At 35.4% G+C, this 27,836-nt stretch overlaps 1 protein-coding gene across 1 annotated transcript in view; it reads left to right on the forward strand.

Annotated features, from left to right (window-relative positions):
* LOC149804330 (mediator of RNA polymerase II transcription subunit 6-like) overlaps positions 1-25,084 on the forward strand; it is a 31,769-nt gene extending 6,685 nt beyond the window's left edge. Inside the window, exons 2-8 of the mRNA XM_089938903.1 lie at positions 4,787-4,946; positions 6,957-7,048; positions 14,764-14,846; positions 17,223-17,262; positions 18,462-18,530; positions 20,097-20,234; positions 24,207-25,084. Of these exons, the coding sequence (XP_089795029.1) occupies positions 4,787-4,946; positions 6,957-7,048; positions 14,764-14,846; positions 17,223-17,262; positions 18,462-18,530; positions 20,097-20,234; positions 24,207-24,322 (698 nt within the window). The 3' untranslated portion in view covers positions 24,323-25,084. The remainder of the gene's footprint in view (positions 1-4,786; positions 4,947-6,956; positions 7,049-14,763; positions 14,847-17,222; positions 17,263-18,461; positions 18,531-20,096; positions 20,235-24,206) is intronic.
* The last annotated feature ends 2,752 nt before the right edge of the window (positions 25,085-27,836 follow it).

Consider the following 27,836-nt stretch of genomic DNA (forward strand, 5'->3'; position numbering starts at 1 on the left):
TTGACCAGTCTGAAAGTCTAAAAATGTCACATTCACTGGCTAAACAAATAATCAAAAATTATACCAAAGATTTTGTTTTAATATTTATCTGACTTGAAATACTAGCAAATACATGCAACTTACTATCAGGCAACCAAACCACAGCCTGAAACCTGCCCCAGCTCTTTTCCATGAATGCCAATGACCTATAATATTTCTTGTCTGAAATGTATGAATGTTGAATATATGTTTTCCATACAAAATGTTTTAATTGATAATGATGCAGACCTTGATTGTATGAAAATTGTTAAATGTATAGCAAGGGTTGTGTGTGAAATGTGCTACTTGATCATGAATGTCAAACCCGACCAATTGAGACTTTGTCACAAAAAAAAACGGAAAATTTCTATTGATCTGATATGAGCCAACTGGAATGAATAATATTTATAGTAATTTATTTTCTGCTTCCTTAAATACGCTATTCATGCATTTTTTATTTTCATACCAGCTGGTTATATCTGTGGCAAACTATCTTAGGGTATCAGTTTAGGGATCTGTGGGATAGTATCATGTTTTAAACATGGCTTTTGGTACATGCCAACAAAATGTCTTAATTTATGTATTCCTAGGGTATCAGTTTAGGGACCTGTGGAATAGTAGCATGTTTTAAACATGGCTTTTGGTACATGCCAACAAAATGTCTTAATTTATGTATTTCTGGGGTATCCGTTTAGGGTCCCATAGGATAGTAGCATGTTTTAAACATGGCTTTTGGTACATGCCAACAAAATGTCTTAATTTATGTATTCCTAGGGTATCAGTTTAGGGACCATTGGGATAGTAGCATGTTTTAAACATGGCTTTTGGTACATGCCAACAAAATGTCTTGATTTATGTGTTTCTAGGGTATCAGTTTAGGGACCATTGGGATAGTAGCATGTTTTAAACATGGCTTTTGGTACATGCCAACAAAATGTCTTAATTTATGTGTTCTTAGGGTATCAGTTTAGGGATCTGTGGGGTAGTAGCATGTTTTAGACATGGCTTTTGGTACATGCTAACAAAATGTCTTGATTTATGTGTTTCTAGGGTATCAGTTTAGGGACCCATGTGATAGTAGCATGTTTTAAACATGGCTTTTGGTATGTGCCAACAAAATGCCTTAATTTGTGTATTCCTAGGGTATCAGTTTAGGGACCATTGGGATAGTAGCATGTTTTAAACATGGCTTTTGGTACATGCCAACAAAATGTCTTAATTTATGTATATCTAGGGTATTAGTTTAGGGACCTGTGGGATAGTAGCATGTTTTAGACATGGCTTTTGGTACATGCGAACAAAATGTCTTAATTTATGTATTCTTAGGGTATCATTTTAGGGATCTTTGGGATAGTAGCATGTTTTAGACATGGCTTTTGGTACATGCCAACAAAATGTCTTAATTTATGTATTCTTAGGGTATCAGTTTATGGATCTGTGGGATAGTAGCATGTTTTAAACATGGCTTTTGGTACATGCCAACAAAATGCCTTAATTTGTGTATTTGTCCATATTAATAGGCAGGAAAACAAACACTTAAAATTTATGATATTTCAGAAGAATATTTCTTAAGCCATTGGCATGCACTGTACAGTTTTAGCATATTGGCATGCACTGTACAGTTCTAGCTTATTGGCATACTCTGTACACTTTTAGCATATTGGTATGCGCTGTACAGTTTTAGCATGGTTCAGTCAGTGCAGACTTTAGAGGCTTGGTACATTTATTTGGTGTTAGACTGGTATATGGTTTGTGTGATTTGGATTTTAACATAACTTTATAACAATTTTTCAGTCATATCGCTATGATGTCTACAGTGTGACAGTTTACAGTGATGTCTGGCACTGGGTCATCATGCCGCAGACATGTTGCATGATGTCCCACCTAGTCACATTTTCTTGACACCAGGCCAACCAGTTCTAACACTAACCCTATTAATGCTGAATGCCTAATGAGGCAGCTGTTACCTGTAGTACCATTTTTATAAGTCTTTGATATGACTCAGACGGGGTTTGAACCATGGCCTCTGCATCCGAGGTAGATGCACCAACCACTAGGCCACCAGAGCGGTCTGGTATATGGTTTGTATTTTATTCACACGTTTTATGAGGGTAAAGTCAATCAGAAGAATATATTAGTCATAAACTGCAATGCTAAAATGCCTATGTTATTTGTAAGAAAGCATCATTAATTTCCAGACATGGTAGGGAGTTTCATGGAAGGGGATTCAGGAGTGGATTTTAGACCAACCATTCTGGACTTGCATGTTTAAAATCCTAAAGAGAGCTCATGTTGGTTGGTGTATGCAGCTTAGCTACCCACCCACAAACCCAAAAATCCTTCCCCCATCTTCTGCCTGGTTTTGTGAATAAAAGGAACTTACTTACTGAACAGGCATTGTATTAACTACAGGTTATAGATCAAGGGTCTCAGACTCAAACCACCCTGAGGGCTGCATGAGGGCATTTTTGATGGCCCAAGGGCCACACCACCTTTGTGACACCAGTCATTTTGTGATCCACAGGATACGCCTATGGGCTGCGTGTTTGAGACCCCTGTTAAAGATGGTCACATTAAATTAGTAACATTTAAAATGGGGCAAGAATCAAAACGACATTAATGTAGATTTTATTGTAGTGTGTCATTTCTATTTCTTGTTAGGCTTTAAAAGTGCACTATTGTCAGGAAAATAAGACACTGTTAAAATTGCTTGACATTTTCCTTGGTCTTTTTTAATCTGTATAGTAATCATTAAAGAATTATGAACAAAACATATCTTTGCATGAAATATAAATTCTTAATTGCTAATTGTAACAGTCTGGGTAAACTGATACTTTGTAAAAGAATATATGGTCAAAACCAAAGGGTGAGAGTGTGGAGATGTTGTCATTTTACAGCATTGTTGAGTGACCACTGATTCATTCTATTCTTGCAGCTATATATAGCTCTGATTACATTGGTAACATAGTTGCACAATCTCTATCTTACAAATTTCAGTTTATTTTAATTTTATATGCTTTATAATCTTTTAGCTGCAGGCCTTTCTTCAATGATGTACCAGACTTTTATTATGCTGTGATCCCTCCACTTCAATGATAAACTGTTTGTCAAGATGACCATTACCCCCATATGTCAGTCTGATTATCTGCCCCCATGTGTCGGTCGGTCCATCTGCCCCCATGTGTCAGTCTGTCCATCTGCCTTTATATACACAGGTGACTAAACTTGTCATCTCTTCCCTACACTGTGTTAAGGATCTTAATGAAATGTGGTTGCTGACAATGCACAACAAAGTTCTTTTCTGTTTTCATCTCACCCATTTTTGTTGATTTCTTTTTTTTATATTTTAAAACAAAGGGATATTTTAAGAATTCAGCAATCTTTGCTTCTCCACCCGCATGGCATTGGGGATTTTATTCAAACTTTCTTTGCTAGATAGGTGGTAAGAGTACCTAAACAATAAGGTTTTACTGGTAAGAGTACCTAAACAATAAGGTTTTACTGGTAAGAGTACCTAAACAATAAGGTTTTACCGGTAAGAGTACCTAAACAATAAGGTTTTACTGGTAAGAGTACTTAAACAATAAGGTTTTATTTTTTTTCTTCTTACCCATTTTGGTGGATATTTCTTGAAAATTGTTGATAAAAGGGACATTTTAAAATTCTCTTGTTTATATAGTATTTATGCAGCCCTGTCTGGTCATTCACAGATGTGCTGACAACTTTTTGATCTTAAATTGCTCTGAAGGTATTGAGAGAGAAAAAGTATTGTTAGCTATATGAGAAGAATATGTTCAGAAGGAAATGTCTGAAGCATACATGATTAAAGTGGGGGATATTCGTCTGAAGTGTGGGCATGTGTATGTACATGATTAAAGTGGAGGATATTCGTCTGAAGTGTGGGCATATGTATGTACATGATTAAAGTGGAGGATATTCGTCTGAAGTGTGGGCATATGTATGTACATGATTAAAGTGGAGGATATTCGTCTGAAGTGTGGGCATATGTATGTACATGATTAAAGTGGAGGATATTCGTCTGAAGTGTGGGCATATGTATGTACTGTACATGATTAAAGTGGGGGATATTCGTCTGAAGTGTGGGCATATGTATGTACATGATTAAAGTGGGGGATATTCATCTGAAGTGTGGGCATATGTATGTACATGGCTGAAGTGTGGGCATATGTATGTACATGCCTGAATTGTGGGGATTTACATGTACATGGCTGAAGTGTGGGGATGTACATGTACATGGCTGAAGTGTGGGGATGTACATGTACATGGCTGAAATGTGGGCATATGCATGTACATGGCTGAAGTGTGGGCATATGCATGTACATGGCTGAAGTGTGGGCATATGCATGTACATGGCTGAAGTGTGGGGGTGATAATCATATACATTCATCAATTGTGAGGATATGCATGTACATATGTGAAGTGGGAGTGGTATTCATGTACATGTGTGAAGTGGGAGTGATATTCATGTACATGTGTGAAGTGGGAGTGATATTCATGTACATGTGTGAAGTGGGGGTGATATTCATGTACATGTGTGAAGTGGGAGTGATATTCATGTACATATGCATTTAATAATTAAAAATCATTAAACAGAGAAACTTTTCTCAAAAAAATTATATTGACATACACATACGATGATACTAGAGATAAACAAGGACTCATTTCAATAAAATAATTATCTAAATGTCAACTTGATGATGTTATTCATACATGCTTTCTCTTTTTTTTTTTTCCTCAACAAAAATAGAAAATCCACTGTTCATCTCCTGGCATGACAGCAACTGGATTCCCATGCTGAATCCATCCAACATCCTGGATTACTTTAGTGAGAGAAGTAATCCATTTTATGACAGGACCTGCAACAATGAGGTCATCAAGATGCAGAGACTTAGCCAGGACCAACTCAGGTAAAATACCTCCAGGACCAACTCAGGTAAAATACCTCCAGGACCAACTCAGGTACAATACCTCCAGGACCAACTCGGGTACAATACCTCCGACTCAAAGCAAGATTACGTTGTCTATCCATTTTGGCAAACTGTATTTTGGAACCACCTGTATGTAGCAATAACCATTCATAACAGCCTTCATAAATGGGTCCTATGAGTTCTCTTTTATGATTTGTCTGTATTTATTAACCACATATAAAAAATGACCACCTACCACTACCTTTTGTCCATGAATTTTCAAATATTGCAAATAACTGTGGTCAGTGGGGTGTTGTCTTCCATGTCTGTTATATGAAATATCCCAGTCATTTTTATTATCACTTATCCCAATAATTTTTTGTTGTTGTTGCATTTGTTAAATATTTTTCACAATTTTGTTTCTGTTTTGGTTTATAATGTATACTTGTGTAAATGGTGCAGTGTAGTGATCAAAATGTCACTGAATAAGATACAGGGTATATGTACATGAAACTCTGTATTGGTCAAAATGTGCAGTCAGTAATATGCAATGTAAATGTCAATGTGCAGTGGCCAAAATGTCACTAGATAAGATGCAGTGTATATGTAAATGTCACTGTGCAGTGGCCAAAATGTCATTAGATAAGATGCAGTGTATATGTAAATGTCACTGTGTAGTGGCCAAACTGTCACTAGATAAGATGCAGTGTATATGTAAATGTCAATGTGCAGTGGCCAAAATGTCAATAGATAAGATGCAGTGTATATGTAAATGTCACTGTGCTGTGGCCAAAATGTCACTATATAAGATGCAGTGTATATGTAAATGTCAATGTGCAGTGGCCAAAATGTCAATAGATAATTGCAGTGTATATGTAAATGTCACTGTGCTGTGGCCAAAATGTCACTATATAAGATGCAGTGTATATGTAAATGTCACTGTGTAGTGGCCAAACTGTCACTAGATAAGATGCAGTGTATATGTAAATGTCAATGTGCAGTGGCCAAAATGTCAATAGATAAGATGCAGTGTATATGTAAATGTCACTGTGCTGTGGCCAAAATGTCAATACATAAGATGTAGTGTATATGTAAATGTCACTGTGCAGTGGTCAAAATGTCACTAGATAAGATGCAGTGTATATGTAAATGTCACTGTGCAGTGGCCAGATTTTCACTAGAAAAGATGTAGTGTATATGTAAATGGCTAAAATTTCACTAGATGTGGTGTATATGTAAATGGCAACGTACAGTAGCCAAAATAACACAGATAAAATACAGTGTAAATAGCTTTGTGCAGTGGCCACAGTTTCACTAGATATACTATATTTAAAGAGCAATGTGCTATGACCAAAATGCTTCTAGATATCATGCAGTTTATGGTACTAACAGTATTATCAATCAATTTGTTTGTACATCTGTCTGACCCCCTCCCTGTCCACAACCTTTGTAGACTTTACACTTTATTAAAAGTTGTGTAAATAGATCTTTTTCTGTTTACATTTCTTGATTGTAATCAGCTTTGCAAATAGGTTCACAAGAGGGCATGATTCTAAGCAAACCATCTAATAGTGGGTCAGATAGTTCAGTATTTGTTGTTTGTGTAACTTTTCATTGATGCAAATGGAAAATGTAAATTAGAAAATATGTTTGATGGGTAAACAGAAGAAAGAAGAACTTGTTTTCTTTAACTTCCAGCAACTGGCTAAAAAAAAACTTATCCTTTTGTATTTTGTAACATTGAAGCCTTCTGCTTTTACAGCACTGTGAGATTTTGTAGCATTATTGCCTTGATTCAGCCATTTTGAATACTAGTCAGCTGCTTCAAAAGAGAATGAGACTGCTACACATTAACAGGAGAAAAGAAATTCTGTATAAGGGATTTTTGACTTATATTTGTTTTGGTAACTGTTGCTTCATGTAGCAGCTTGACTCCTAAGATTCTTCCATCAAAAACTCTTACTGGTTCATGCTTGCTCTTATAAGTAAACTAAATTGATATATTTTTAGTAATATGACGGGGGTGGAGTATGTCCTGTTACATGCACAGGATCCCATTCTCTACATTGTCCGCAAGCAGCACAGACATTCACCACAGCAAGGCAAGTAATGGTGTCATCTCTGTTCATAATATATATGATATGTATTTTCTTTAAAAAAGAAGAAAGATATATAATTTTTTGGTTTCTTACAGAGAAAAATATATTGTTAGCATATCCGACTCAGCCTTTGATGCAATTCAACGATGGTCCCGACTGAAACTGGATATCTTTAAGCCAATTTTTATGTGTGTATATTTCAGACTCAAGAAATGTATGATCTCTTATTGAATAATAGTCATCATTAAAGTAGAATATCAGTTCTTTATATGCAGTTTTTCTGGATTGTTTGTTTGCACATACTGTATATACTCTACTAAAATTCAACTCCCATTGCTGCCATTTTTAGGGTTACAAAAAGCCAATTTCTCTTTGATCCCTTGTCTAAGTCAGTGTGTATTTTGCAAGTCAGATCTATTTTAAGGGGGCATCAGTGAGTCAGAGTTGCGCTTTCAAAAAAATAAACAAGCAAAATTAGATAAGTAGGAAAAAATAAAACAAAACCGGAGGGTGGGGCGAGTGTCCGAGTGGTCTAAAGCGCTCTCTGTTATGGATCACTGCCATCTCACCTCTGTCTGCGTGGGTTCGAGTCTCGGATTCAGCCAATGTGGATATGTGAGAAAGCTTGCCAGTAGCTTCTCATGGGTCTGTGGTTCTTTCTGGGGTTTTCCCGGGTTCTTCCCCACCATTAATACTGGCTGCCATGTATAGCCTATCGTGTGCTGAAAAATGGCGTTAAACCCTATAGCAACAACAACAAAACCAGGGTAAAATTTAATTGGAAAACTTGCAGTTTGTCCATCTTAATGTAATATAATCCATTAAAATTCAGAATCCTTAACATTTTAAATCCCGTTATATAATAAATCCATGTCCATAAATTCATTTATAGGTCACATACCAGTATAAAATGTTCAGAATGGTCTGATTCACAGTATCTCATAATATGTTAAATCCACACAGGATGCAGATAAACAAACTTCAATCAGCATTTCTTTGATTCACAGTATCCTATAAATGTCACTGTCTAGTGTCATCTGGTACAAAATCCAAGAATTCTTCCTCTTTGTCTGATAATGTTCTGAAATCCGCTATTGTTGTGTAGTCATTTTAAATCGTCTAGTCATCATAATTATCATCAGTTTCCTCAGCCTTATTGTTATATGCAGATTCTTCTGTAGAGACAGACTAGTCATCATAATTATCATCTGACTCAATTTCCTCAGCCTTATTGTTATATGCAGATATTTATGTAGAAACTGAGCTTGGGATTTGTAAGTAACACTTTTTATGCAGTCTGTAAAATCTATTAAAGGATGCAAAGGAACAGTCATTTGTGCTGCAAGATTACATGGAGTTCAAATAACTAACCTTTGTTACATGGAATTGAGCAGATTTCAGTTCATGGGTCAAGCAAGTGTTATCACATGGGAAAATAAAAAGGATTCTGACTTTACCAGCTAATGGATTAAAGTTAAACATGCATAGGAAGCTGTCAAACACTATTTGGCACTGAACAATCATTAAATTCAACTTAAAAACAGAGCCAGTGCAACCTTTACAAGCCAAGGGTGTATTGGTCCACATGTACAGGCAGAAAACTTTGGAAATATCACTAGGGAATTAAATCAGACTTTTGGAAAAGGAAAATACAAATTAAGTCAAAACATTTACAGCATCAGATGCAGTTAATATACAGCAAAAAAACAAATATTAATACAGTATTACCAGTGGAGGAAAACACCAGTATGAACCACCAATCTATGGAAAGTCATGTACCCACATTAACTGAGCCTGAGACTCAAAGTTTTGAGGACAGGGGTGTTGTGTATGTGATCAGTAAAGGCAAGTGCTTTAGACTACTCCGCCACGATGGACCCCCAAAAAGCTGTAGATATGATTATTATATAATGAACACTATCATAAAATGGATAAATACAATGCATGCCATATTTGCGTTTCTGAATAGGAACATTGCATGAAATTGTAAAAAAATGTTTGAATTTGTGGTATTTTTATGTATTGCAATCATCTGGAGTTTCCAACATTACCCTCAAGTTATATTTATAAAATGATCCCTCTCTGCATAAATTGATTTTCATTTGTAAGCGAATATATAGTATTCCCACCATCACCCAATAAAATTAAAATCCCAGGAAATAAAAACAAAATGAACTGGACAACAGTTTTTTTTCCCCAGACAAAGCCATGGTCTTCCAGTAGGTCTGGATAATTGTTCTGATACTGTACTGATTCGTTTTTTTTCTTCTTCATGGATCGGATGTTATAAGATACAGATTATGGGTATTTTGCAGTAGAAATACAATTTTGGTGGGTTTTGTTTAGCCATGTACTGAACATTTCTTTTACAGTGTAACTAATTTGGACATATCCTTTGGATAATTTAGCAACACACACAGAGTGGCTTAGTGGTTATCATCGGAAAATTGCGACCATGAAGGGTCTGGGTTTGAATCCTACCATCACTTCATCTTGGGTTGGCTACTGGGGTGTGTCCTGATACTATACTCCAGTTGCCTCTGCTCTAAAGAACCTACTTGTGTTGTTGTGCCGTACAAAACCAAAAGTCCAAACCAGTTTATTATCTCTTGCTGATTGAAAACGTTCAGGACCAGTGTATGTTGCATTTGTAATAGCCAGATGTTGGTGCAGTGATTTCATATTTACTTGTTATAAAGTGCATAACCATTTTACCTTTACACCACAGCAACAGAAAAATTAAACAATATGCAAATTACTGTTGTATAGATAGTATATGACCTTGTGAGTTACCCAAGGTAACACAGTAGTTATATCCAAAAAATTTATTCACACACATACACACTTATACAAAGTCATGTAAGTGTGTTGAGAATAGACTAAAATTAATAAGTTTACAGGATAATCCCTTTTTCAAATATTTCATAGGGAACTATTGCAATCAGTTTTATTTCTCCATGTTTGTCTACAGTTAGCCTAGATTAGTTTTCAGTTTTCTCTATTGCAGAAGATTTGTTGAAGTTGTGCAGTAAAGTAGTTCATCAAATGGAAACAAATGAAAAAGGATGCAAACAAATAAATATTGCATATTAACTCAGCACAGTACTGTTTCAGAATTTACATGTCATGCATGTGTGTGATTCACACTGTTGTCTCATATTACATGCCATGCATGTGTGATTCACACTGTTATCTCTTATTACATGTCATGCATGTGTGTGATTTCACACTATTATCTCATATTACATGTCATGCATGTGTGTGATTCACACTATTATCTCCTATTCTGATTACATTTTTTTGAATTCAAGATTGTGAATTCATATATGGGTGGAATATAGTCCTCAGAATCAACTAACATAATAAATATGATTTAAAATGATTTTAAAAAATTCACTAGAAATTTCATTTCTTATCATTATTCGTTTTTCTCAGACCACTTTAGTAACAAAAAATCAGCACAATAGGTTGCTTTTTGCTGTTGTGGATTGCACCTCTTCTGTATTTAGCTAAACTCATCCCAGTATTACAGTTGATTTTGATTTGTGGTAAAGAACATGACAATTGCTATTTGAATTTTTAATTAAAGAAAATATCATTTTTATGATACAGCTCTCTCTCATTATAACAGGGAGCTGGGGCATGTGGGTCCAAGGTTAGCTTGCCTGACTCATGACTGAAAAGGTATGCATTTGAATCAATCCATTGGACCTGCCTGGGTCACCTAATGTGCTGTGTCATTGGGCAATTGTCTCAGCAATTAATAACCTGTTGTGTTACTGTGCTGTAAAGCACCACATCAGAACCCTCATAATGATGCATTTAGGGTCCATAACTGGCAGCTGTATTATATACTGAACTGTTTTATATTGAGAAGTGTGGTATGTACGGAACAATGATATATTAATAATATACCATACCACTTGCAAGCGCTATCAAATTTTATTACATAATGGTGTTTTGAAAGGAAATGAAGATAAAAGACTAATTTTCAACTTGCTTTCTTTCACCCCACATTGTTCTACATTGGTATGATTTCGGTCATGGAACACATAGAATCATGTTACAGTGAGGTGCATGATAATGGGGGAGAGCTGTACAGTATAAAAGACTTTCTGGTCCCATATGGCAATGAACATTATTACAGGTTAGCCAATAACACACTTTGTCTTCAGTTTTCTGTTTGTTGAACACAAAGTTTGAAATGAATTTGCATTCATGTTGGATGGGTACAGAAAGTGTGTTCAAGTTTTCAATAAAAAAAATATCTAGCATGTTCTTGAATGCATTGTTTGTTTTTGAAGATGCAGACATCTGGTAAAATTTTCAGGTCTTGCATTAACACATACCACTTTAGAACAACAACCAGCTGTTCATTTAATGATGTTTCATATCATTTATATATGCTGCAGTGAACATAGAGTGAGTATGTTATAGCCATAACAAATTCTCATACAAACACTTTAATTTATGAGCACTTTGGTGGCCTAGTTGTCAGAGAATCCACTCGGATGTGGGAGGTTGTAGGTTCAGACCCCAGCTGAGTCATACCAAAGACATCAAAATGGTACTTACAGCTGCCTCCCTAGACACTCAAATTTAAGAGGTTAATGTTAGGATTGGTCAGCCTGGTGTCAGGATAATGTGACTGGGTGGGACCGAATGCTGCAAGTCTACGAATTGATGCACCAGTGCTAGACATCACTATAAATTGCCACACTGCAGACATCGTAGGAATATAACTGAAAAATTGTTAAAGCTATCTTAAAAATCAAAATCACACACACACTTTAATTTATTGCTAAATTGTGAGCTAAACCTGGCCCTGGTTCAACCTTATCCTAAGTATAAGTGTTGATCTGCCATCAAATATGGCCACTAAAACAAAAAAACAATTACGCTGCCTTATGAAAAACTGTTCATAATTTTTTTACTAAATTGGACAGGTTTCAGGCATGTACAAACATATGCTCACACTTCAGGCATGTACATACATATGCTCACACTTCAGGCATGTTTATACATATGCTCATATGCTCACACTTCAGGCTTATACATACATATGTACACACTTTAGTCATGTACATAGATATGCTCACACTTCAGGCATATACATATTTATGCTTACACTTCAGGCATACACATATGCTCACACTTCAGGCATATACATACATATGCTCACACTTAAGGCTTATACATATGCTCACACTTCAGGCTTATACATGCATATGCTCACACTTCAGGCTTATACATGCATATGCTCACACTTCAGGCATGTACAAGCATATGCTCACACTTCAAGCATGTACATGCATATGCTTACACTTCAGGCATGTACATACAAATGCTCACACTTCAGGCTTATGCATACATATGCTCACACTTCAGGTTTATACATATATATATGCTTACACTTAAGGCATATTCATACATATGCTCACACTTCAGGTATGTGCATACATATGCTCACACTTCAGGCATGTGCATACATATGCTCACACTTCAGGCATGTTCATACATATGCTCACACTTCAGGCTTATACATACATATGCACACACTTTAGTCATGTACATAGATATGCTCACACTTCAGGCATATACATACATATGCTCACACTTCAGGCTTATAGATACATATGCTCACACTTCAGCCATGTACATACATATGCTCACACTTCAGGCTTATAGATACATATGCTCACACTTCAGCCATGTACATATATATGCTCACACTTCAGGCTTGTACATACATATGCACACACTTTAGTCATGTACATAGATATGCTCACACTTCAGGCATATACATACATATGCTCACACTTCAGCCATGTACATACATATGCTCACACTTCAGGCATGTACATAGATATGCTCACACTTCAGCCATGTACATATGCTCACACTTCAGGCTTATACATACATATGCTCACACTTCAGGCATGTACATATATATGCGCACACTTCAGGCATGTACATATATATGCTTACACTTCAGGCATGTACATATATATGCTCACACTTCAGGCATATACATAGATATGCTCACACTTCAAACATATACATACATATGCTCACACTTCAGGCATGTACATGCAAAAGCTCACACTTCAGGCATGTACATCCTAGCATGAGGGGCTGTTATGCTTGTACAGATAATGGAAATTTACCATCAAATAATTCTGCCATTACTAAAATTAGAAAAGTCATTAACATTTTTCTTCTCAAAGATGTTGAAAGCAGCTCAAGAGAAATCAAATTTGACAGAAAGCATTTTGGACAAAGTTATACAAATGATGCTGGTTTGACTTCAGATATGGTTGGTTTAAAAAAAATGAGAATTATGTTTAAAACAACTTCTTGAAAACTTCTAAGCAGAATTATGACAGAAGGCATCATGACAATAAGGTCTTTCAAATTCTACAAATGAGACTAATCCAACTCCAGATATTTTGCTGTCAGTTAAAAAACCTTTCAACAGCTTTTTCACAGAAACCACTTGGCTGAATTTGACCAAATTTGGTAAAGACTTGAAGAGCTTTCAGGTTTGGACAAATGATTCGTCATCAAATACAAACACTGTTACTGAAAATAGATAACCTTAAAATGACTTCTTCAAAACCACTCAAAATAATTTGACCAAATTTGACAGAAAGCCCCCTGGAATTAGGTACTTTATTTTTTGTATATGAATGATGTAAATTTCATTCAAATAAGTAGGAAAAAACTAATGGCTTTTTCTCAAAAGTATCAACCTGACCAGATTTGACAGAAAGCATTGTATCTTGAAGGCCTTTTGAATTTATGCAAATGATGCATCATCAGATATGACTACTAAAACTAGAAAAACAGTTAAATATTATCTGAAAATATTACCCAACAGAATTTGACCAACTTCAGCAGAAAGTATTATGGCATAAAGACTTTGCAATATTGGACAAATATTGCTAATATGCAGTCAAATATGGATTCATATAGAGAAACCTTGAAACAGTTATTTTTTTCTTACAACATATGCAGTCAACACATTAGAAAACATGTCTGCAGAGAGCATTCCTTCAGCAAAACTTCTCATGCTCTTTTGGCTATTAGGAAGATGTTGGTCAGGTGGGCAATCTCAGGTCATCCTTGTATGAGGAGATTTTTTTTCAGCTGAATGATTCTAATTTGAAAAGAAAAAGGAAAAATTTGGAAGCAAGCTGTTTTTGTTTCATTAGTACTTGGGTTTAATGAAGTTTTAATCTCGAAACAATTTCACACTTGATGATTAATTAAAGAACACAGACTATGTGCTAGATAGGAATATTTTCACTAGGCAAAGGAGGAAATAACTTGTTGCTGTAATACATAATGCTTTGAATTTGAATATGTGTTTTAGTCTATTTTGTCAACAATTTTAATTGTCATTTTCTGTTGTACTACAAAGTGGAGTTTTGTGCCATTGCCAATAGTAGTCATGTTTTTTGCCATTGCCAATAGTAGTCATGTTTTGTGCCATTGCCAATAGTAGTCATGTTTTGTGTCATTGCTAATAGTAATGTTTTGTGTCATTGCTAATAGTAGTCATGTTTTGTGTCATTGCTAATAGTAGTCATGTTTTGTGCCATTGCCAATACTAGTCATGTTTTCATCAGTTTAAAGTTTAACACAGCAGATTCTGACTCATTATAAAGTGAGTCATGTTTTCAGATGTGTAATAATTCTTAATTTTCTTTCTCAAGTGACGCCATTAGCTGACTATTACATCATAGCTGGAATAGTATACCAGGCACCAGATCTTTGTTCAGTCATCAACTCCAGACTGGTAAGCTTAACTGAATTATTTATCATCTTACTCACAGTAATACATAGGGAGTCCTAGGCTTCATATTCTGGTAGTATCCACAGCAGCAGTATCAACATGAAGATATCGTGTTCATTTTTTGTTTTCTGTCTGTCATAGATCAAACAAAACCCAATAAAGTTTTATCTTGTATTTTATAGACACCCTGTGTTTGTTTAATGTCGGCATAAATTAATTTTATTATCTAAAATTTTCTATAAAAAAAAATACTGGGAAATTCTCTACGTTTTATACTACTTTCTTTCAATTTTTAATGTTTTAAATATCAATGTTCCAATAGCATATTTCCTTTACATGTATGCATTCAGGAGGCAAAATCGGAAAACGTTAATTTAATGTGTGATGTAGGTTTCAGAAAACACCGTTTAGCCATCAAGTAACTACTGATTTCCAACATCCTGATCTCATGACACGTCTGTCTGCAGGAAAATAAAGAGATTTTCTTGCCCCCAAATTATTCAATATGTAATCACTGTTTTAAGTATTTATTGTTTAATATGCATTGATTTAAATTTGTAACTGCTTTACTGAACCCATAGTGTGCCACACCAATCCCCCAGTCTTCTAAAAACTGTTAAAGAGTAAATCTGCAATATTTTCTTCAGTTGACTGACTTGCTTGGATAATGCATGGTATGTTGCATAGCATGATGGTGCTTTGTGGACTCTGACCATCATGTTATAATGGGGTTTCACTGTGTTAAGGCCTAATATCAGTGTAATTCTATAAAATTTAAATGCTTTGCACAATTAAATTTTGACACATGCAGTAAATTTGGAATATTTGCAGTATAATGTTTTTACTATTTGGTCATCAGCAGTACTACCATTACACAGTCATCATCAATTTTCACTATTTGGTCATCAGCAAGGCTGGTTTTATTTGGTCATCATCAGTTTTCACCATTGGGACATTAGCAGTATTGATATATAGTCATCACAGATTTTCACTATTTGATCATCAGCAAAATTGACATATAGTCTTTATCAATTTTCACTATTTGGTCATCAGCATAGTCATCATCAGTTATGACTGTCTGGTCATCAGCAAATACCAATATTATAGTCATCAACAATTATCACTATTTTTTCATCAGCAGTACCAATATGAGATAGTCATCATGTTTTCACTATTTGGTCATCAGTAATACCAATATTATATAGTCATCATGTTTTCACTATTTGGTCATCAGCAATACTGATATTATATAATCATCATGTTTTCACTACTTGGTCATCAGCAATACTGATATTATATAATCATCAGCAGTTATCACTATTTGGTCATCAGCAATACCGATATTATATAACCATCATGTTTTCACTACTTGGTCATCAGCAATACTGATATTATATAATCATCAGCAGTTATCACTATTTGGTCATCAGCAATACCGATATTATATAATCATCAGCAGTTATTACTATTTGGTCATCAGCAGTACCAATATTATATAATCATCATGTTTTCACTACTTGGTCATCAGCAATGCTGACATATAGTCATCATGTTTTCACTATTTGGTCATCAGCAATACCAGTATTATAAAGTCATCAGTAATTATCACTGTTTGGTCATCATCATTGCCAATATTATAAAGTCATTGGCAGTTTTCATTATTTGGTCATCAGCAATACTAATATTATAAAGTCATCAGCAATTATCACTATTATTATACAGTCATCAGCAATTATCACCATTTGATCATAAGCAATACTAATATGAAGTCATCAGCAATTATCAACTATTTGGTCATCAGCAATACCGATATTATAAAGTCATCAGCAGTTATCACTATTTGATCATCAGTAATACCAATATCATAAAGTCATCAGCAATTATTGCTATTTGGTCATCAGCAATGCCAATATTATAAAGTCATCAGCAGCATTATATTATAGTCATCATCATGTTTCTATTTATAGTCAGTTCACATGTTTTGTGATGTACAAATTTTTTATGGTTGCTTAAGAACACAGATTTATTTAAATACCACTAAGACTGAAATTTTTCACTTAAGTACAAAAGATTTATAATCATTCAAAGAAATAAATTCATTGTACAAGAATAAAGCGTTTGGTTATTTGGTTACCTGGATAAATTTGCAGAAGATACCTCACTGAATGTAATGCATACCTGCCATATTCTCAAACAGTATCGGATCTTTTCGAAACTCAAAAGGTGTGTTTCAGGTTGCTGGCTGTAAAATACCATACTGAACTGCAAGTAATTAAGAATCTTCATAAGTTTCAGCTTTTGTACTTGATGAGACCAAATGATATGAAATGTATTTAGTTCATGTATATGATAGAGTAAAGATTGTATTTTCCTTTGCAGCTTAATGCAGTATATAACTTACAGACAGCATTTGAAGAAGGTATGCTTCATTTACATTGCATTTTCCATAAAGGCATATTACTATCTTCATCCTGTTTTTTTGATGCAACAATTAGCAAAACTTGGCTTTTATGTCTTAATTGAGTCTGCAAACAGCATAGATCCTGATCTGCCTCTGCATAATGTGCTGGCAGATCAGGGTCTGTGTTGTTTACAGTTGGACTCAACTTGTAAATAAGGTTTTTGAACAGACATTTTAAACACTGTTCATATACCTAAAGATCGATCTCTCAATCTCTCTCCCCCTCTCTCTTTCTCTCTCTCTCTCTCTTTTACTTACTTACTTTGTGTATGTTGGTCAGTAGTAGACTTTCCGATTTATCTACACCAATCCAAATCTCTCACTGTTACAAAAAAATTCTTGTTCACTCAATGGATCTGTGATGGTAAAACTCACTGACACACAAACCAAATATGAGAGAGATTAAGATTGGAGGATAAAAGAAACAATCCTTTATGGTCAGTAGCAATGATAAGTCAAGAACAACAATGACTTGGGTCAGCTGTAAACTTTAATGCTTCAATTCCCACCCATTTTTGTCATCATTTTGCTTTGTCTATTTTCCATTTGATTTTGATATACATACCATCCATCAATCAATATAAAAAAGGCCATGCTTTCACTATTCAGTGCCATACAGTGTTTGTACTGTCTTTATTTAAACCGACTTCTATAATTGAATCTCAAATTTTTTAAAAACAGTTTGCAACAAAATTAGGCAAAAGCAAACTACATTGTTTAGTGGACCATTTTGCAGGGATGTGAAGAGTTCAATAGACAGCTTCATGCTGACAGTTTTAACTCCACTGGAAATTAAGTATGTGATATAAATAAAATATATGTATTGTTGTATATGTGCTGTATCTTTTGATATATCATTCATTGTATAAATCTGTTATTGAAAGGAAACTACAAGCCACATTTAAAGAAAAATTAAGCAACACTGTGTGTGCGTGTGTGAAAGAGAGAATGTATACTGCCAACGCCAGCACTTTGGCGGATCCATTGATCGGGAATAAGAATAATTCATATTGACCTTGCCTACCCTGTAGATTCCTCATACACTAGAATGCAAATGAAAAGTAAGTGTACTGAAACATTTTATTGGTATATTTCCTAAGTATTAATGTGCTAATAGGACATATCAGCCTCTTGTAGAACTATTTCTTTTTTTCCAGCTCATTCCTATGCCAGATATCACCCCTCCAGAGGATATTGGTGGGAGTTTCATGATAAAGAAGATTCTGGTATCTCTATATATTTATCTACTTTTGGAATTTTAAGCCAGATATGGAGTTTCCACGCTTTCACTTAAAACTGTTTATCACTTCTCCAGGGAATTTTTAGAATTGATTAAATATAAATATCTCAGCCAGGGCTCAACCAGAAATAAAGATGTAATTTGAAGATTTTTTTAACACTACACACCCACCCACCCCACAAACAAAACATAGCATATCTTGTTTGATCAAAGTTTGTGGATGACTTTCTCTCAGAGTGAGGTAGTCTCTGGGGTCAAGGGGTCATTGTGAATAATGGGTTTCTGCACACAAATTTCAAGTTTTTGATCAGCATCTTCACCAATGTTTGTGAACAACCTTTACATTTGGTAAGAAAGAATCATATTTTGGGTTCAAAAGGTCATGGTTACTAGGATTGAAAAAAGAACAATTGGTTTTTATGTATTAACTTTAGTTCTGTACCACACACTTTTACCAAAGGTTGTGGAAATGTTGCACATCAAATAAAGAAGAGCTCAATTTATTTGGGGTCAATAGATCAAATGTCAGGGTCATTGTAACTCAAAGCAAACTGCAGAGTAGGAAAGGTATTTACCTACCCTATCCTTTTAATATCAAACAGCAGAGTAGGAAAGGTATTTACCTACCCTATCCTTTTAATACCAAACAGCAGAGTAGGAAAGGTATTTACCTACCCTATCCTTTTAATACCAAACAACAGAGTAGGAAAGGTATTTACCTACCCTATCCTTTTAATACCAAACTGCAGAGTAGGAAAGGTATTTACCTACCCTATCCTTTTAATATCAAACACCAGAGTAGGAAAGGTATTTACCTACCCTATCCTTTTAATATCAAACACCAGAGTAGGAAAGGTATTTACCTACCCTATCCTTTTAATACCAAACACCAGAGTAGGAAAGGTATTTACCTACCCTATCCTTTTAATACCATGGAATGTATGATTCCACAAGAACAGTGTGTATGATGCCACAAACATGTTGTGCATGATGCCACAAGAACATTTCTGATTTCTAAGTTTTTGCATGAATTTGTGATTAGCTGTTTGTACAGCCTCAGACACAGAGGACTTCTTTCTCTAACCTCCACTGTTATTAATTTTTGGACTTGCTAACTGTTTTAGAGCTAAACTCCTGTCATCATAGCTACAAAGGTCACTCAGGCTACAAAGGTCATTCAGGTTCACAGGCTCTCTCACCTGACACGGTGACAATTCTCAATGAGAAAAAATAAAAGATCTGGACTTTAATTTTTTTAACATAAATCACCATACAAAAGTAAATACATATATAATGATAACAGAATGATAAAAACGAAAACTGTAGGGGTGAAAAATCAGGATAGTTCCTCAGCGACCTACCACAGAAAGTATGTGGTCAGGATTAATACATATTGGATATGACACTGACGTTAATTTCAGCATGACAGAATCCTGTATTAAATTGATTCAAGGATTTCTTAACTAATAGTATGTTCACTGCCTGTAATATTATACCTCACACTGTGTAGCTGTTCTTACATTTTCCTGTAATAAATGCTTTTTTATCACAGATAAATCAGATGTAAAGGAAAAGAAGAAGGATGAACCAAGTTCCATCTTCCAGAGACAAAGAGTGGACCTGCTTCTTGGTGAATTGGCAAAGAAATTTCCTCCAAAATTTGTGGCACCTAGTCAACCAGAGGCCAGAGGTATATCTTACAACCCTACCCTCCATAACAGCTATTATTTAAAACAACTACCTTTCATAAACAGACTCTATTTGATTTTCTTTGCTCATTTTTCACTTTTACTAGTATTTGAGTGAGTACTCACTAGCTTTACTTTCCATCTTTTGTTCTTGTTTACTTTTCTAAAACTTATTGTTGTTGTTGTAGGGTTTAATGCCATTTTTCAGCACACGATAGGCTGCACGTGGTGGCCAGTATTAATGGTGGAGGAAGAACCGAGGAAAGAACCACTGACCCACAAGAAGCTACTGGCAAGCTTTCTCACATACCCAGATTGGCCGAATCTGAGACTTGAACTCATGCAGACAGGGGTGAGATGGCAATGATCCGTAATGGAGAGCGCTTCAGACCACTCAGCCACTCAGGGCCCCCAAAAACTTATTGAAATGTGAATACATCATAAATAAAAACAGGTACCTTTCTAAATTTGTTTGTTTTTGACTTTCTTTAGCTGACTGTGTTGTTTTACATGCATTCGACATCCAAGAAAGTTAACAAATAACCATCCAACACATCTTATCGACATCCAAGAAAGTTAACAAGTAGTCATCCAACACATCTTATCGACATCAACGAAAGTTAAGAAGTAGTCATCCAATACATCTTATTGACATCCAAGAAAGTTAACAAGTAGTCATCCAACTCATCGACGTCCAAGAAAGTTAAGAAGTAGTCATCCAACTCATCGACATCCAAGAAAGTTAACAAGTAGCCATCCAATACATCTTATTGACATCCAAGAAAGTTGACAAGTAGCCATCCAACACATCTTATTGACATCCAGGAAAGTTAACAAGTAGTCGTACAACACATCTTATTGACATCCAAGAAAGTTAAGAAGTAGTCATCCAATACATCTTATTGACATCCAAGAAAGTTAACAAGAAGTCATACAACACATCTAACACATCAACATCCAAGAAAGTTAACAAGTAGTCATCCAACACATCGACATCCAAGAAAGTTAACAAGAAGTCATACAACACATCTAACACATCAGCATCCAAGAAAGTTAACAAGTAGTCATCCAACACATCGACATCCAAGAAAGTTAACAAGTAGTCATCCAACACATCTTATTGCATCCAATAAAGTTAACAAGTAGTCATACAACACATCATATTGACATCCAAGAAAGTTAACAAGTAGTGATCCAACACATCGACATCCAAGAAAGTTAACAAGTAGTCATACAACACATCTTATTGACATCCATGAAAGCTAACAAGTAGTCATACAACAACACATCTTATTGACATCCAAGAAAGTTAACAAGAAGTCATCCAACACATCTTATTGACATCCAAGAAAGTTAACAAGTAGTCATACAACACATCTTATTGACATCAAAGAAAGTTAACAAGTAGTCATCCAATACATCTTATTGACATCCAAGAAAGTTAACAAGTCATACAACACATCTAACACATCGACATCCAAGAAAGTTAACAAGTAGTAATTCAACACGTTATCGACATCCAAGAAAGTTAACAAGTAGTCATCCAATACATCTTATTGACATCCAAGAAAGTTAACAAGTAGCCATCCAACACATCTTATTGACATCCAAGAAAGTTAACAAGTAGTCATACAACACATCTTATTGACATCCAAGAAAGTTAACAAGTAGTCATCCAATACATCTTATTGACATCCAAGAAAGTTAACAAGTAGCCATCCAACACATCTTATTGACATCCAAGAAAGTTAACAAGTAGTCGTACAACACATCTTATTGACATCCAAGAAAGTTAACAAGTAGTCAGCCAACACATCGACATCCAAGAAAGTTAACAAGTAGCCATCCAACACATCTTATCAACATCCAAGAAAGTTAACAAGTAGACATCCAACACATTTTATGCACTTCAGGATGTTTGGCATCCTAAGATACTTTTTCTGTTTTGACAATTCTCATTACTATCAACATTCTGACCATTACAATCAATTTAAGGTTCCAGCTGTTCATATTTTACTTTTTGGATCAGCATTTGAGCTTTGCACATGTGCTTATCATACCAACCACTGTGTTTTTGGTGTAATCATTATGCTTTTTTCAACGAATTACGTCGTACACTCACCCGTATATGGATTAAGCTTTTCTGGTGCATTAAACAATAAAATAAAAATAAAGCAATAAAAAATTATGCTTATCATTTATATTGTCATCTCTTTAATTCTGCTCATCATGAAAACGTAAGAATAATCTAGATAGAAAGACTTCTGTAAGATTTCTGAGTCAGGGAAAAGTATTTTATCGTAATCAAAAAAAGAGTTGCTACCATAAACAGGAGATTTTATTCAGCTTAAAGTAGGCAAACATTGTCTTGGTACATGCATCTTTATCCACATTTGATGGTGATTCTACATAACATGTATTACAGTGATGGTGTATTTGTTGTCCTGTTTTATGTGCCGTGTGATGTGTAATGTCATTCTCACCACTGAGCCTATTTTAAAATCAGCTTTACGGGAAGGGCAGAATCCTTTGGAACTGATTCCAACCACTGAAATTTAATCGTATTGGATTTACTTCTAACCAACATAGTATAATCCACGTTGATAAACTTCTGACACTGAAGCCAGCTAACCCTGCTGACAGAATCAGAGAGGTGTTTGATGCAGATTGAAATTAGCAACTAAATCATCGTGCCTTGCTTAAGCCAGTTCACAGTCATGTGATGACAGGCAGTATAACTGTACATTTACTTCACTTTGAGCAAGGTGTGAAATAAATTTAAAGATAATAATTTTTGGTACACAAGAAATTTCAGTAAGAGACATGAGTGATGGGAGACATGCTTCATTGCCAGAAGTAAACATTCCTTTTGGGTGGTTCAGATCTATTGACCTGCCATCTGGCCTTGAGCAACTTCTCTCATTGCATCAGTGTGATTTATTACATCAATGTGATTTTATTACATCAGTGTGATTTTATTACATAAGTGTGATTTATTACATCAGTGTGATTTTATTGCATCAGTGTGATTTATTACATCAATATGATTTATTACATCAGTATGATTTTATTACATCAGTGTGATTTATTACATCAATGTGATTTTATTGCATCAATGTGATTTTATTATATCAGTGTGATTTTATTGCATCAGTGTGATTTTATTGCATCAGTGTGATTTTATTGCATCAGTGTGATTTTTTATATGATTGTTTAGATACTTTATCCCTTATCCCCATAAAAAACTATTAAAGCTGGACCTATGTGGTCATTACCAAATTCTTGGAATTCATTTTGTGTTAATGTCAACTTGTATGGCTTACAATAACAAAAATTACCTTTCCACTGGTATTTAGGTTGAAGTGTATGAGGTACAGAACTTCACAGGTCATCAACAATGTTATACATGACCAATTACAGAGTAAGAGGCCTTCAGTGATTATCACTGATGTTATATATATATATATATATATATATATATATATATATATATATATATATATATATATATATAAAACCATTTGTAGTGTAATCATTCTAAACCTTTGCAGGTCGTCGCCATTGTTATACATGCTTGACCATTTGAACTGTACGGTCTAAATCTTTTGGAGGTCATCAGCAATGGTATATGTGATCTGTTTAAGTATAAATGGCCGAGATCTTCTGAGGTCGTCTAATTCATACTTGCATAAAAACATAATTTTGACATTGATGCTACGAGAATTGTGATGTGACTTAAAATAATGACTATTAATTAGCTATATAATGATATGTAAGATAGTATGGGATAAAGAACTGAGCCTGACATGTTGTTTTTGACCTTATATGGGTCACATGAAGTCAGTATGGACATGTATTTATTTTTTTTATGCAATGCATGTGTTGATTTTACATGAAGGTGGTCAGAGTTTAATTTCCGACTACAGTAGATATGCCTATTTATATCTTCTTATCATATGGTATTTATTTTGTAGAAGAACAAGTTAAGGTGGAACCCAAGCAGGAAGTGAAGCAAGAGAAAGCAGAGGATAAGTCAAATACAAGCAGTGTAAAGCCACCACCAGAAAAGAAGCCTAAACTCATCAGGTGATTCAAGGAGTGTATAGTACGGTTGTCTGAGAAAGTAAAACACCAGCTAAGAAGTCTGAAGAACTTGATATATTGAAAATAAAATGATGCAGTAATTGATCATCAATAGTCTTTACCTTAGTGGAGGAAGAAACATGTAGCATCAGTATTGTCAGTGTGTTACATTTTCTTTGAAGTCATGTTTTATGCATAGAACTATTCACAAACAAGCTGCAGAGTTCCATAGAACTGTTGTCATTCATTGTTATGTATTATACATAGAACTATTCATAAACAAGCAGCAAAGTTCCATAGAACTGTTGTCATTCATTGTTATGTATTATATATAGAACTAATCACAAACAAGCTGCAAAGTTCCACAGAACTGTTGTCATTCATTGTTATGTATTATACATAGAACTACTCACAAACAAGCTGAAAAGTTCCACAGAACTGTTATCATTCATGGTTATGTATTTTACATAAAACTATTCATAAACAAGCTACAACTGTCCATAGAAATTGTTGTCATTCATTGGTATCAATGAAGACTTCCTTTGACGTTCAGATTTGATGTGCATCAGTTAATTTGTCTCCATACTTAGTCTTTATTTGTCTGAAATCAACAACCCTTATTATTTCGTAATAGTTTTGTAATTTGATGATTTTTTCAAATATACCCGTATATAAACTAGCCTTGTTCATCCAAAATTAACTTTTATGAAAGACATGTTTGTGCAATTTCTTAACAATCCTTTATTTATTAAATATATACAACAATCAACATTTTTGTCATTTTTAGTGGCAATGAATTGTGTAGAGGATGGGTATTGACCTACCCAGGTGTTGGTATCGGTGTCAGCATGTGCATATATAAAAGTATATACATAAATACAACATCACCTCATCTCAGCCATTCTTTCGCTAGGTCCTGGGCAACAATTTGCAGTGGCTTACTTAGCATCTAGTCCCTGTGCCAAGGTGGCTAACTAAGCATCTAATCCCTGTGCCAAGGTGGCTAACTTGGTATCTAGTCCCTGTGCCAAAGTGGCAAACTTAGCATCTAGTCCCTATTGCCCAGGTGGCTTACTTAGCATCTAGTCCCTGTGCCAAGGTGGCTAACTTGGCGTCTAGTCCCTGTGCCAAGGTGGCTAACTTAGCATCTAGTCCCTATTGCCAAGGTGGCTTACTTAGCATCTAGTCCCTGTGCCAATGTGGCTAACTTAGCATCTAGTCCCTGTGCCAAGGTGGCTAACTTGGCGTCTAGTCCCTGTGCCAAGGTGGCTAACTTGGCATCTCGTCTCTGTGCCAAGGTGGCTAACTTAGCGTCTAGTCCCTATTGCCAATGTGGCTAACTTAGCATCTAATCCCTGTGCCAAGGTGGCTAACTTGGCATCTAGTCCCTGTGCCAAGGTGGCTAACTTAGCATCTAGTCCCTATTGCCAAGGTGGCTAACTTAGCTTCTAGTCCCTGTGTCAAGGTGGCTAACTTACTATATGTTCATTCTTAGCTAAGATTTTGCATTGAGCTTTTTTTTTTTGTGTGCATCCCATATACATATTGTGCTGCTTGGAATCATGAAACTAGGCAAGGGGATGCATCTTGAAGAAAACTATACCCTCATCACAAAAATAGGACACTGTGACCCAAATTTCATGCTTCACTGAGTAGGTTTCAGTTTTGTTTTAGTTTATTTTCTCAAGCTCTGTTCATGCTTGAACCATCTAACTAGATGACTATATGCATTTCTGTTAGTAACACATTCTTACAACAAAAGGGTTCTGTGGGAGGATGTGGGTTTGAACCCTGGCCAAGTCATACCAAAGAGTTATCAAAATGGTACTAGCTGCTGCCTCGCTTGGCACTCGGCATTAAGAGGTTAGTGTTAGGCCTGGTCAGCCTGCCATCAGGATAATGTGACTGGGTGGGACATGATGTTACAAGTCTGCAGCATGATGCCCCAGTGCTAGACATCACTATAAACTGCCACACTGCCGACATCATAATGATGTGACTGGAAAATTGTTAAAGCTCTGTTGAAAACCAAAATCACACACACACAGACTCACATGGTCAGTGTTGTAATGAGTGTATCCATGTCAGTACTCTATGAATCCCATGGACAGTGTTATAATGAGTATATCCATGTCAGTACTCTTTGAATCCCATGGACAGTGTTATGATGAGTGTATCCATGTCAGTACTTTGTGAATCCCATGGACAGTGTTATGATGAGCGTATCCATGTCAGTACTTTGTGAATCCCATAGGCAGTGTTATAATGAGTATATCCATGTCAGTACTCTATGAATCCCATAGACAGTGTTATGATGAGTGTATCCATGTCAGTACTTTGTGAATCCCATAGGCAGTGTTATAATGAGTATATCCATGTCAGTACTCTATGAATCCCATAGACAGTGTTATGATGAGTGTATCCATGTCAGTACTTTGTGAATCCCATAGGCAGTGTTATAATGAGTGTATCCATGTCAGTACTCTATGAATCCCATAGACAGTGTTATAATGAGTATATCCATGTCAGTACTCTTTGAATCCCATGGACAGTGTTATGATGAGTGTATCCATGTCAGTACTTTGTGAATCCCATGGACAGTGTTATGATGAGCGTATCCATGTCAGTACTTTGTGAATCCCATAGACAGTGTTATAATGAGTGTATCCATGTCAGTACTTTGTGAATCCCATAGACAGTGTTATAATGAGTGTATCCATGTCAGTACTCTTTGAATCCCATGGACAGTGTTATGATGAGTGTATCCATGTCAGTACTTTGTGAATCCCATAGACAGTGTTATAATGAGTATATCATGTCAGTACTCTCTGAATCCCATAGACAGTGTTATAATGAGTGTATCAGTGTCAGTCAGATCAGTTCTTATGCTTATTGAACCCAAAATGAGACAAGGATTGGTTTGGAAGAAGTGCACAGTTCATATATTTTTGTTTCTAATATCTCCAATAAATGTGATGACTTTTCATCATGAAGACTTAAGTCTTCTGTTGGAGACAAGGATTGTGCAGATGTGAATGTATAGTGAGATGTTGAAAGCGTGAAAATAAGAATGTGGACCACAAACTTGGCTTATGAGGTGATTCTTGTGATGACAGTCATCTTACAGACATAAAATAAGCCTTAGACAATATGTGCATAAGTGGTATACAAGATATATTGTAGGGTTGGGCAGCGAAAAAATGAGGGCACCCCCAACCTACTCCTCACCTGAGTTTTTTCTCATAATTCTTTCATGGAGTCTTCATCTCTGTGATGTAAGTGCCATCACACAAGAAAGTATCTAACTGCTTTATCATAACTTTCTTCCCTATGATAAACTCTATGTTTTTACCTGGGTAACCTTAAGCAACTCTTTCCTTGGTCTCCCAGCTGTTTATTTTTAACTATTGCAATCATTATCAAGATAAATGTAGCTATTCATATTTGACTGCCATCATGATTATAATCCCATCTCTTCTATCATCCTGTCATTTTTGTACATGTACTTTGGACAGTGCTGT

Source organism: Sinohyriopsis cumingii, chromosome 2, assembly GCF_028554795.1.
Source record: "Sinohyriopsis cumingii isolate HCF-2022 chromosome 2, ASM2855479v2, whole genome shotgun sequence".
Classification (NCBI taxonomy): domain Eukaryota; kingdom Metazoa; phylum Mollusca; class Bivalvia; order Unionida; family Unionidae; genus Sinohyriopsis; species Sinohyriopsis cumingii.